Source organism: Boleophthalmus pectinirostris, unplaced genomic scaffold (assembly GCF_026225935.1).
Source record: "Boleophthalmus pectinirostris isolate CB_2022bp ecotype Guang Dong unplaced genomic scaffold, ASM2622593v1 HiC_scaffold_8, whole genome shotgun sequence".
Lineage (NCBI taxonomy): Eukaryota > Metazoa > Chordata > Actinopteri > Gobiiformes > Gobiidae > Boleophthalmus > Boleophthalmus pectinirostris.
In genome coordinates, this window is record NW_026571515.1 from 22,062,996 (window position 1) to 22,075,329 (window position 12,334).

At 39.7% G+C, this 12,334-nt stretch overlaps 2 protein-coding genes across 2 annotated transcripts in view; one reads left to right on the forward strand and one right to left on the reverse strand.

Moving 5' to 3' along the window:
• The first annotated feature begins 1,232 nt into the window (after positions 1-1,232).
• LOC110157924 (rhodopsin) lies at positions 1,233-2,291 on the forward strand. The gene has a single exon (XM_020922320.1). It carries the CDS (start codon positions 1,233-1,235, stop codon positions 2,289-2,291), a length of 1,059 nt encoding a protein of 352 aa, XP_020777979.1.
• Positions 2,292-4,857: 2,566 nt separating this feature from the next.
• Positions 4,858-12,334, reverse strand: part of LOC110157987 (membrane-associated guanylate kinase, WW and PDZ domain-containing protein 1-like) — a 97,463-nt gene continuing 89,986 nt past the window's right edge. Inside the window, exons 21-23 of the mRNA XM_055166294.1 lie at positions 11,895-12,038; positions 11,004-11,142; positions 4,858-8,371 (exon numbers count right to left, since the gene is read on the reverse strand). Of these exons, the coding sequence (XP_055022269.1) occupies positions 7,302-8,371; positions 11,004-11,142; positions 11,895-12,038 (1,353 nt within the window). The 3' untranslated portion in view covers positions 4,858-7,301. The remainder of the gene's footprint in view (positions 8,372-11,003; positions 11,143-11,894; positions 12,039-12,334) is intronic.

Genomic DNA, 12,334 nt, shown 5'->3' on the forward strand with positions numbered 1-12,334 from the left:
TGAGCTCTTTACACTGATAAGACTCCAGCGCTCACTGGAGATTCATCCTCCTCTCATCTTCAGAAATGTCTCAGTAGCACATCTATCATTGGGCTGGACACATTGTAAGAGATGTAACTGCTGCTGCTTTCAGATCTAATATGTATCTCTCTAAATGTTAACATATTTAACAACAATGAATTTGCTACAGCATATTTACCAGTTTGGCTTAGATTTTAACTGCATTTGTTTTTACTAGTGATTTCACACAGGTTTGAACCCAAATGCTGTTCACAACACTTGAGAGTGGTACATAAAATATAATCCACGGCCTCTTGTGGCATATTCATTTACAGAGTTTCCATATAATACAAAAACACTGCTATTATGTGTTTATTAGGATCAGTTTGCTACGCTGTGTACAACTTTCCTGGTAAAAGGTCCTCAAGCGGTGCCAGCAGGCCAAGTTAATGGTCAAATCTGTGGAACTAAATCAGCTCTGGCAAAAAAGTTACTTGTTAATGCAATTTTAGTGTCTTTTACAGACTGCTGTAGACTCACCTTTTATACAATACTTGATCAATTAAACTGTTAAAAGTTGAATAAAATGGTTTAAAACTGCAATTGGCATATCCTCTGTGCTCTGGTCAATTAAACCACCAGGTGATGCAGTGCAGTTGTAGAGTTTGTAGATTTTGAAAGGAGCAGATAGTGGTGAGACACTTGGACTTGCTTTGCCTTAATTATCAAATATATTATGTTTCCTCATTGTGTGGAAAATTGAAGTGGCCAAAAACTTTGTGATAAACATTCAACCATCCAAAAAAAAAAATGACCCAGTTTTGGATGATAAGGAGTTCATCTCTAAAATCCAACAGATTAAGTCATAATCCCAAAGAGGGGCACACAATAAAGTCTGCTTCAAGCATGGAAATACATTCAGTATGCATAGTAATTATGAATATTTAGTAGGAAACCTGAAAACAATGTTATCTTTATATTTGAAGATGATGTTCCTAAGCAGGTGTAACCTTAATATCTTGATGAGTGGCCAGTTATGTTGCAGTGATGGCTGGATTAGATATTAACCATGGCCTAAATCACTTTGTGCTGACAGATTTGGAAAGTGCTAATCCCAGGTGTGGCTTTAAAAGTGCGAGTGAGGCCCAGGGAGCCCCTTTGTAGGTCCCTTTCCATCTCAGTCTCCAGCCAAAGAACCAACAGAGAAGGGCTGATCACAACAAACCGCAACCATGAACGGCACGGAGGGACCCTACTTCTATGTCCCTATGCTCAACACCACCGGCATCGTCCGCAGCCCTTATGAATACCCTCAGTACTACCTAGTGAACCCTGCAGCCTATGCTGCTCTGGGGGCCTACATGTTCTTTCTTATCCTGGCAGGCTTCCCTATCAACTTCCTCACACTCTATGTCACCATCGAACACAAGAAGCTGCGGACCCCTCTAAACTATATCCTGCTCAACCTGGCGGTAGCTGACCTCTTCATGGTGTTTGGAGGATTCACCACAACTATGTATACCTCAATGCATGGCTACTTCGTTCTTGGACGCCTTGGCTGCAACCTGGAGGGTTTCTTTGCCACCCTGGGTGGTGAGATTGGCCTGTGGTCCCTAGTGGTCCTGGCTATTGAGAGGTGGGTGGTTGTCTGCAAACCCATCAGCAACTTCCGCTTTGGGGAGAACCATGCCATCATGGGTGTGGCCTTCAGTTGGATCATGGCTTCTTCCTGTGCTGTGCCCCCCCTGGTGGGCTGGTCCCGATATATCCCTGAGGGCATGCAGTGCTCATGTGGGGTTGACTACTACACTCGCGCTGAGGGCTTCAACAATGAGTCCTTTGTGATCTACATGTTCATCGTTCACTTCAGTATCCCTCTGATTGTGATTTTCTTCTGCTATGGCCGCCTGCTGTGTGCCGTCAAAGAGGCCGCCGCTGCCCAGCAGGAGTCTGAGACCACCCAGAGAGCAGAGCGTGAGGTCACCCGCATGGTCGTCATCATGGTCATTGCCTTCCTAGTGTCTTGGCTGCCATACGCTAGTGTGGCCTGGTATATCTTCACACACCAGGGCTCTGAGTTCGGGCCCCTCTTTATGACCGTGCCCGCCTTCTTTGCCAAGAGCTCCGCCATCTACAACCCTCTGATCTACATCTTCATGAACAAGCAGTTCCGCCACTGCATGATCACCACATTGTGCTGTGGAAAGAACCCCTTCGAGGAAGAGGAGGGTGCCTCCACCACCAAGACCGAGGCTTCTTCAGTCTCCTCCAGCTCCGTGTCTCCAGCGTAAGACCTGGCTCTCCCTCACCACCACGACACGTCCACAAAGAGGACTTCCCTGGGAAACCACCAAAGTCCAATCACTTCCATTTTTGTATTTTTACAAACGAGCTGGTTCAACCCAAAGACAGTACCAGGAAAGGTCCACCCTTAACAGAGTTGTTCTTGTATGTACAGATATCCAACTTTACTATCTGAGATTTTGTCCTGAAAGAAAGAGGAAAATCTTCACAGTTGGATTCTAAATGTTACTGGCTTATTTTTAATTGTAGAGGCATGTAATCAAGGCAATGTAAAATAAAAGGCACTTTGCAAATGGAAAATCCTGTTTATGTTTTACTTTTCATTTGGGGAAGTATTAACGATGGTTGTAGTAATATTTAATTAAATCAATAAATGTGAATGACTTACTCAGAATGCATTCATGTCTGGAGTTACTTTTTGCTTCACACAAATTGTTGTCATTTTCACTTGGTTTACTTATGGTTAAATGGTGCTGCTTTAAACCCCATAGGTGACCTCGGCCTTAAGAATTATTTCAGTAGTTGTGATCATTCTGAGCAGCAAGCAAAAAAAAAAAAAAAAAAAAAAGAAAAGAAAAAGAAAAGAAAAAAGAAAGAAAGAAAAAGAGGCATGCCTTTTTTTTCTTTTTCCCACCCTCAACTTTTTTTTTTGGGGTTGCTGCTTAGGGTTTATGTACATTGCATTCAAATCATCTTAGAACAAATACTGAGAGCTTTAAGTACTAATAGGTTTATTGCATTACATCTGAGTATTATCGGCCTGACACATTTGTACCAAGGTTGAAATATTCACACAATGAGTCCCCCTGAAAGAGCTCCTCAGCTTAGTTAGATGAATTAGATGAATTGAGATAAAAATCAGATAGTTACATTGAGAGAGTGGATAATTATTAAGAACATGGACGTTTCAGCTGATATGAGACATTCACTGAAAGGTCCAATCACAAACAGACCTGGAGTTGTTTGAGTTTTCAAGTTAACAGTGCTCTATTAACTTTAGTTCAGTAGAGCTTGGCAAATACACTGCTGAAATTATGGAACTAATTCTAGTGAATTTGTATGAGGTTTAAAAACACAGTAGAGCACTCAGCCTAAATATACAGGGTTTGTGTGTTAACATAACTCCAGGTATGTTTCTATAGGTCCTTTAATTAAGCATAACCAAAGCAGATGTTAAGTGAAAGAGAAAGTGGTTGGTGAAAAGAGGACTCAGAGGAACAGGTTAGAAAGAAAACTAGAGAACAGACTAAATGACGTGACGCCTCCTACGCTCTCCTCAGTTCTACTTTTTCTGTTTTATTGACCTTCATGTGTAACTATAGCAACAGCCACAGGGAGGAATGCGGCAAAGAATTTCCGGAACTTGTCTCATTTTAAGATGGATTTGAATTTGAGGTTGCACGATTTTCATACAACGAACCATCATCAAGCAACGTAATGTAAATTATAGTGATAAATACTTTTTGCATACTCATTTCAGATTGATACTTCTTTTACATATCTATATAATAATGTTGAAATAAAACTTTAAACGGCCCATATTATTATATTATTTTCGATTTTTTATAACAGGGGTGTCAAACTCAAATTCACAGACGGCCAAAATTAAAAACGGGGACTAAGTCATGGGCCAAATTAAATATTTAATAAAAAATTTCAACAGCATCTGCATGTTTTCTCTATACATTCGAGATGTGTAATGTTAAACCTTTTCTTATTAAAATAAATTTTTTATAATTGTTTTGCTTAAATATTGAATCCAGAACAAGCATAATATAAAAATAACACAATTTTAAATAAATAATGTCTCTATAGCCTATCTGTAGCTCTAATACATATTTGAAATGTTCTTGTGGGCCAAATATAGTTATATTGCAAGCCAAATTTGGCCCCCGGGCCTGAGACTGACATGTCTGTGTTATAATGATGTTTCCACGTCAGAAACCTAGAGTTTTGTGTTTTGTTTCATTCACATGCTAAACATAAAAACCCTGTATATTTAAAATGCGTTCTTCTGGAACTGGAAACAGTCCACCTTGTGATGTCATTTGATAATACAGAAAGCGCTCCTCTGTGTTTTTAAACTCCATATACCTTCACTAAAATCATGTGGATAATTTCAGTCCTGGAATTGCCAATCTTTTCAGAACTAAAGGTAAAAAGTAGTTGTTAACTTGAGAATTACCACATGACATCATTAGGTGAAACAGACCATTTTGAGCTTTTGAATTGTAGACAAATTAATAATAAAGGGTTACTCAAACATGTGTGAATGAAACTACAACTCTTGGTATGTTTTTGACGAGACAACAACATTTTAACATGGCTTGAAGCTCTTTTTAAATATGACCTGTAATAAAACATAATGGACCCACCCCCATCTCTTCCACCAGTTCCCCTAATTCCTTATATGACTGCATTTACTTTTGGGACTGTTATGTTGTTTTCTTTATGTTTTTATTATCTTCATTCCATTAGGTGATACTAATCAATAGAAAGTGGAAGTGCTTGTGCAGGAAAATATTGAAAAACTTAAGATTTGTATGGAAAACTTTATTTGATAATAAAAATAGCATTCACAGACTTCTTTTGATAGCTACATATACATTGTAATCCATCTGGAGGAAAGAAGCTGGATAAGTCCACATCTACTTGTACTTCGACTAATGTTATGTTTTTAGCTTCATGGGTCAAATAAAGCTATGAACAATGTGATATTTATATATGCATAGTTTTATAAAAAGATTGGCCCATAATAATAATATACATGTACTGCTTTTTATCAACACACAGACAGAATTATGTCCAGAGCACGTTGCAAGAAATAATGCTTTTTGAAGAAACACAGACTGCATACAAGTGCTTTATAATACAAAGGCAGGCTATAACCATCGAGATTTCAGACCAAACAAACTGAGCAGATTCAACCAATACAGTCTCTCAATAATCTTTACATACCTGATCCAAGAGTAAAATTAATATATTTCCAATAAATCATTATCAGGTCCAACACAATAGCACATTCCCCACTGCTGAGGCTCTCTCCATAAATTTCTCTTTTGTACAAGAAAAGGCAACATTTTTAAAATTCCTTCCTAATAATAATAACATTGGAAAAATTCTTTACAGGTGATGGCCAACAAACTTTTTTTTCCACATTTTTTTCAATACAGTACCATGGTGACGACAGTGATCAAACAATGCATATGTGATTTTACTCAATATATTTTGGATGAGACATAAAACAAAGAGAAATACACATAAAAACATGTTGTACAAGCAGCAGTCAGACTGGGAGTGGAGTGACGGCATGGCTCAGCGCGCAGATTGGTCAAACTCTTGTAGAGGACTGTCCCATGTTACCAAAACCACAGCAGCCCGAGACCCCCGAGTCAGTGCACCAGTCAAACACAAGGGAACAGAGTAGTCAAATCATTTTTGGGGTACAACGCGCATCAGTAAAGCATAACATTACGACCACATTCCTTATAAGCAATTTTGTGTGTTTGTGTATTTAGTCATGCCGTCATCCGACAAAAATCTCATGTTACCACCATAGACTGTATATAAATGGACATGACCTGCTACCCACCACGTTCCAAATAGGAAGTGAGAATGGGGTGCTTCTGGCTCCAATGACTCAGCTCCAATTGACTACATTAAAAAATTGTCACCCCTCTCTCTGTAACTGCTGCAGTGAGATGCGTCATTTTAGTCTTAAAATGTTCATATTAACCCCTTCTACATGATCCTGGTATTTTTATTTAGCTATTTTGTCTAATTTTTGAGTAAATCCTGTCCCTCCACATTCAACTCCTATAACTGCAAGCCCCTTGAGCTTCATTTGACTGGAGCCGAACACACTCATACTCTGTTAGTCCACTTCTGAATACAGTCTATGGTTACCACATTTTAGATTCAATTTTAGACTGTGAACTCAACAAGAGATGCAATTTTGAGTTGCTTTGAGATATTTGTATCATAATTTCCATCATCAGTGTCAAACCTGCCCAAATGTTAACATATTTATTCTGTGGTGGTCATAATATTATGTTTGATGAGAGACAGTGTACATTTGTGCAGGGGAATTTACACTTCTTTTTGGCATACAAGGTATATTATATCTTTATGGCAGCGTTGGAGCTGGTTCTCTGGCACAATGCAGTCTTGGCTCAAATATCTCAGTATACTTGGTGAGCGACTAATTAGGACCAATAGTGTTTATCTCTCTGAAAGTTTTTCTTTAGCCTTGAAGTTGAAAGTACATCTTTTTGGCTATGATAAAAGCGATATTCAGTTTTGAAAAGAGGGAAAGATTAAATTTAGCCAATATTTTTACACATTATTTTTCAAACTTGAGCAGCAGTTGTGTAGAGGCATACAGTGAGCTGCCATTTCAAAGAGTCCAGCATTCTTCCCCAGGTACAGTGTGTGTTCCTACCTTCCTGAAACTTTTAATGAGCTCAAAATATATGTGCCAATGAACAATAAATAGTGACAAAATCCCCAAATGGTCATATAGTATTTCTTTCATAACCATGATACTTGCACGTAAATTTCACAGTCTTTGTGAACCAACAGTGTCTTGTGCTATAGTTTTGTTCAGTAAAGCAAGTCTGAAATGGGGAAAACAAACTTCATAATTATAAAAATGACCACAACTGGAAGCATTTTTAGGCCTCGGAGGGAACAACTATTCATAGATTCAGCAAATGCCTACAAAAAGCAATATCACTGATTTCATATGCAGGCACATAACAATAACGTTACTATAGTACAACAACTCTGATAAAAAATAACTAGAACAATGACGAAAAACAACCAGTGTGGACAGATAGGATTGTACTTTTGCTGTTTTATGAATCTCTGTAATGGGGGAGATCACGATTAAACCAAAAATCAATCAATTATTAATAAATCAGTCAACCGAATAGCACAAGACTTATAAGATCCTGTGAAGTCCGTTTCCAGTGTATTGTACAGAAAGACAGGAGGCGCTAGATACTCAGGTCTTTGGGGCTCTCCTTGTACGAGCGGCGCTTGGGTTCGGGGAGCTGGTTGGATCCACGTCCCGCTGCGTTATTATTGTGGCCCGCGTTGTTGTAGGCAGGTAAGTTGTACTGAGCCGCGTTGTTCTTCATCATGCTGTAATAGTCCTTGAGCCTAGGGGGCGCTGCTGCTCCGTAGTTCAGCTCCTCGCGGCTGTAGGTGCTGTCAGGGGAAGAGTCACGGTACCTCCGCTCTGGTGTCCCGTTCGTTCTGTATCTCTCGGAGGAGGAGTCTCTCAGCAGGTTGCCGTTCTTGGTGGGGCGGTCAAGAGTGCGCCCCCTAGTGTACGACAGAGTATCAGAGTTGTTGTTTGATCTCACACTCATTCTACCCGGTGTTGCAGAGTCCTTCATAACACGCCTCTCGCTCAGTTTCCGCTCAGGTGTTACGGCGAGGAAGCCACCATCATCATATTCCCTCTCTGGTGTTCGGTCTCTCTGCGCCCGTTCTGCTCGCCGGTCCATGGACTTGGCGCGTCGGCGGTCTGGAGATGCGCCGCGTTTTCGTGTGGGCGATCGATCGAGTGAACCGCGCCGCTGAAGTCTAAACCTGCCGTCCAGAGTGGAGCTGCTGGTATTCGCCTCTCTCCCTCGTTGTTTCTCCGCTTTCTTCCCCGAACTGTCCTTCCGCAAAGTCTTTAGGAGCTTCGAGATGCCGCTCTCCGACTCGGACTTCTTCACCTTGCGTCCTTTGCCCTTCTTGTTGCCACTGCTGCTGCCGTTACTGTCCGCGGGAGACTGGTTTCTGGGGGTGCTTTGACTGTGGTTGTTGTTCCAGGTGTGATGAAGGTGGGGGTTAAATTGCTGGCCTTGGTAGTCCGGTATCTGGTCGGTCCCAGCCCTGTCCCTGTCCCGGGTCTTGGTCCGGCCACGCACAGCCTCGTCCTGCCGTGATGGTTTGTGAAGATCGAGTGGATAACTGGACTCCGATGAGGTGTGGTATCGACTGTTGGGCAGCGTCCTCACTTCCGGAGAGTTTTGTGCCCCGGGTGTGGCAGGGTACCCGTCACTGCTGCCGTCTGAGGGAGAGATTAGAAACATCTGTCTATTATTATTTATATTTATTTACATTTCCTTTGTTGGGCATGCATACTTTCTGTGCATCATATGTGTTGGTTTGTAATATAGTAGTCAACATTTGAAGTGGATCAAAAATGTCATCAAATCTATAGAAAGGCAATCATGGTATTATTTGAAAAATAAGAAGTACCAAGTATCAATCATTACATTTTAGGGCTTATCCCTTCCAAACATTCTACAAGTTTCCCACTCTTTTTCACTGACACAATTTCAAAATTTTTCTTAAGTGAATTTTCCATGACTTTATGGCTCAATATGAAATGTTAACCCTTTCCACTCACCTTATGGTTAGGTATTATAGTTTTTTCATTCAAAATATTGTCAGTGCATTTATTGTTGTCTCTTTTAAACAAAAGGCAAAGATGTTCAGAAATAATCACAATAGCTTGATGATAACTTAGCATTTCATTTGAATTTTCATTGAATTTTCAAAATTCCATGACTGAATTTCCATGAATTTACGTAGAAAGTGACATTTTCAATTTCCACGAATTTTCCAGGATTTCCATGGCTGTGGGAACCATGATTATACATAAACGTGTGAACATAAAAATCTACTTTCAGTACTTCTTATTTGATGCTTGAGCTTTTGATTGCCAAGTTCTTTAATAACATAAAAAAAAAAAAATAAATACATAAACATTTAGATGAAATTTGACTCTTTTCCAGATGTTGACTACTGTATTTTAAAGTATATTGAAACCTGCATTGATGTTCAGTAGGATGGAGTGAGCAATATGCAGTATGAGCTGGGAATGTCAGTGACACAAAATACACCTACAGGAACCATTCAAAACCAATGTTGGACATGTGGCTGTGCACCATTGGGACGATCAAAGCAAAGAAACAGCAGAAGCAGGAATGACTGTTTGAGAGTGGCCACATTAGAAAGAGTGAGGGTCTGTCAGGGAGAAGTGCGTGACAATGTTAAAAATGTTAAAATTGTCCATATATCAGAGCAGCACACACTCACAAATGTTACACAGCTGAAATCAGGCATGACACGAAATGGAGCACATTCAGTGTAACCAGAGGTGGAACAAACTGAAGTCTACAATGTAACGTGCTGTTATATGGTTAAAAATAAAAATAATAACTGTCTTAACCACTCATGAGTACAAATTAGTTCTCGGTTATTGATGCTCAGTGATATGATGAGATCTAACAAGAGAATATTATCATAAACCAGCAAAAAATGCTCACAACTGCTGCAAAAGGTTGGGTTTTAAGGGGATATGTATAGCTACTAATTTACAATATGAATCTTGAAGCTTGTGGTTGTCAAATTCTCCCTCTAATTAACACAAACATATCATTAAGCATATGTATCTGCATTTTGAAAGCTGAAACATCTGCTCCTCACGATGTTGACATCAGATGAATGTGGTCTCAAAACTAAACTATCACTGATAAATCAAGTCAGTACACTTCATCATTAGTTAGTTTAAGTGGTTTTAATATTATGACTATGTTTAATGTGTTTAAATAAGCTTAAGGAAAAGTTATACTCAAACATTACAAATAACAAACAGATTTTTAAGTGTTTGTAATGTGTTATTTCCACCTCTGACCTGCAAAATGTACAAAACATTGGGGCAAGGCCTGATGTTGTGAGGGGCAGAGCAAACCCAAAGGAAAAGAGATGACAAAAGGGGGGTGGACTGGGACAGACTTTTGGCTACAAACCGTGGTCTGATTTTGGCCCATTAGGTAGAAACAGGGCTCTCCCATCTTGTCATTCCTCAAAGTCCCCACAGCGAGATGAGGAGCCATCATCGCTGCAGAGGAGGAAGAGCCCAGACACAAACAGAGAGAGAGAAAGAGAAAAGAGGCATAGAAACATACAGACAAGAGCTGGTTTACATTGGGTCCTTATTGAGAGAGACAAACTAAAAAGGTTAAATAAACTCTAGGCTAATTTATCGAAAAGAAACATGTCAAAACCACAGTCATCTTAAGTTAGAGCTATTAAAAGGTGCACTGCATAACTTTCCTGGTGGAAAAGTTATGTTTGTTTGTTTCCATGGATAATTCAGTGCTCTGCCTCGAATGTTCCACAGTATGACATTAAACAGCTCAACATTTCATTTATTCATTTACAGATGGTTTTATAGCTGAAAAAATACCTAGAAAAACAGGCATTCTGACTGTGAGCAGGATCGCCTTTCTATAGATCTGACCTGTAACTTGGCCACATTTGGTTTAAGGTTGAAGGTTTAATACCATACTGTGAAACATTCCTGACAAAGCAATAACATCTACATGGAGAAAAACATTTGATGGATTCTCCACCAGAAAAGTTCCACAACCCACCTTTAAAGTACACAATAAAGACAGAGCTAGTGATTTTCAATTTTGCACAAATGATTGATATGTTGTTTATATGAGTTAGAAGAGAAAGACAAAACTTCTGTTGAGAATGGAAGGTTAGTGAAATCCATAAAATCCAAAGTAATTGATTTTGAATTAGTATTTGCACAATACAAAACAATTTAACCAATTATAATCTAATATATTTTTGATTGTAACATAATGTTCACAGGGTAACTGTCAAGGCTAACATGCACGTACCATATTCAGGTACAGATCCATCGCCGCGCTTTAGGACGAGCCGCGCCCTTCGACCTCCGTTCTTGATCAGCTCGATCGCCCGAGAATGCTTCATGTTCTTTGTGCTCTCTCCGTTTATCTCCAGGATCTCGTCTCCCACCTGAAACATAAGCCAGAGTCGTCTATTGCTGGGTTTCACACGACATCACAATATTATATAGGACAGACATATTTAATACAGATGGGGGGTTGGCGATTTTTGTTGCAGTAAAGTGAATTCTTGGGTCTAGTCATTGACGGAAATGATCAGGTTCAATATTTGTCTATTTGTTTTTTGGATATTTTATGACAAAGTACAATGTAATCAATATTCTATTGCCCTCATCTGGGAGAATGATCTTACATCACAGAATGTGAAAAACACCAATAGTCTGTATTCACACTTACGTCACAAACCAGGAAGACATTTGGAAAGATGTGATTACAACTTCTGGTGTAGTTCCTGACACTGGGCTCGCCGACCCAATGTGCTCAAACCCACTGTAGTAAACATCATCAGCAGTAAAATGAAGACTGCATATGTATGTGCTATTTGGAATCATCTTGAATTTGGTTCCCTCGTCTCTTCTAATCACATGTACCCATTGTGCACTCAGAGTTGTGTGTCAGTGGGGAAATGATGAAAACTGAGGTATGGCTGTAATTGTTGATTAGCCGAACATAACGGAACGCTAAAACGACAGATGAAGAAAACAGTAGATGAAGAAAACTGGGTCATTTTCTCATTTTTCCTAGAACAGAGCCCGCTAGAAGTTGTAATTGCATCTTTCCAAACATCTTCCTGGTTTGTGACGCAAGTGTGAATAGAACCTATTCTGTGTACAGAGGATTTGAGAGAGGCCTTCTCCATACCCTCATTTTCCCGTTCCTGACTGCAGCGCCATCTTCTGCCAGTCTGAGGACATACAGGTCCATATTGTACTCTCGTCCTCCTCTCAGACTGAACCCAAAGCCTTTACTGTCTCTCTCCAGGTCCACAGAGTAGAACTCAGCATCCTGGAAAACAGAAGGATTCAATGATTAATGATTAATGATGTAGAGTTATGTGATGTATGTGTGTGTGTTTCTACTGTTATATATTACTGTTTCAAATAATCTACAATAAGCCCTGGGGACAGATGTGGGACAGATGTTATACTGAACATTCACATAGGCTGTTACTCTCTTTGTCCTCCAGAGGGGAGAGTACCAATACACACAGGTGTTAATTGTGATTTTTATCCCAAGTGTCTCTACTGTATGTGGGGATATGCTTTTATAGTGCACAGACACAAATAACTTATATAGTTCAG

Excerpts from the sequence above, each read along its gene's own strand:
- LOC110157924 (XM_020922320.1), top strand. The coding sequence starts at position 1,233 with ATGAACGGCACGGAGGGACCCTACTTCTATGTCCCTATGCTCAACACC.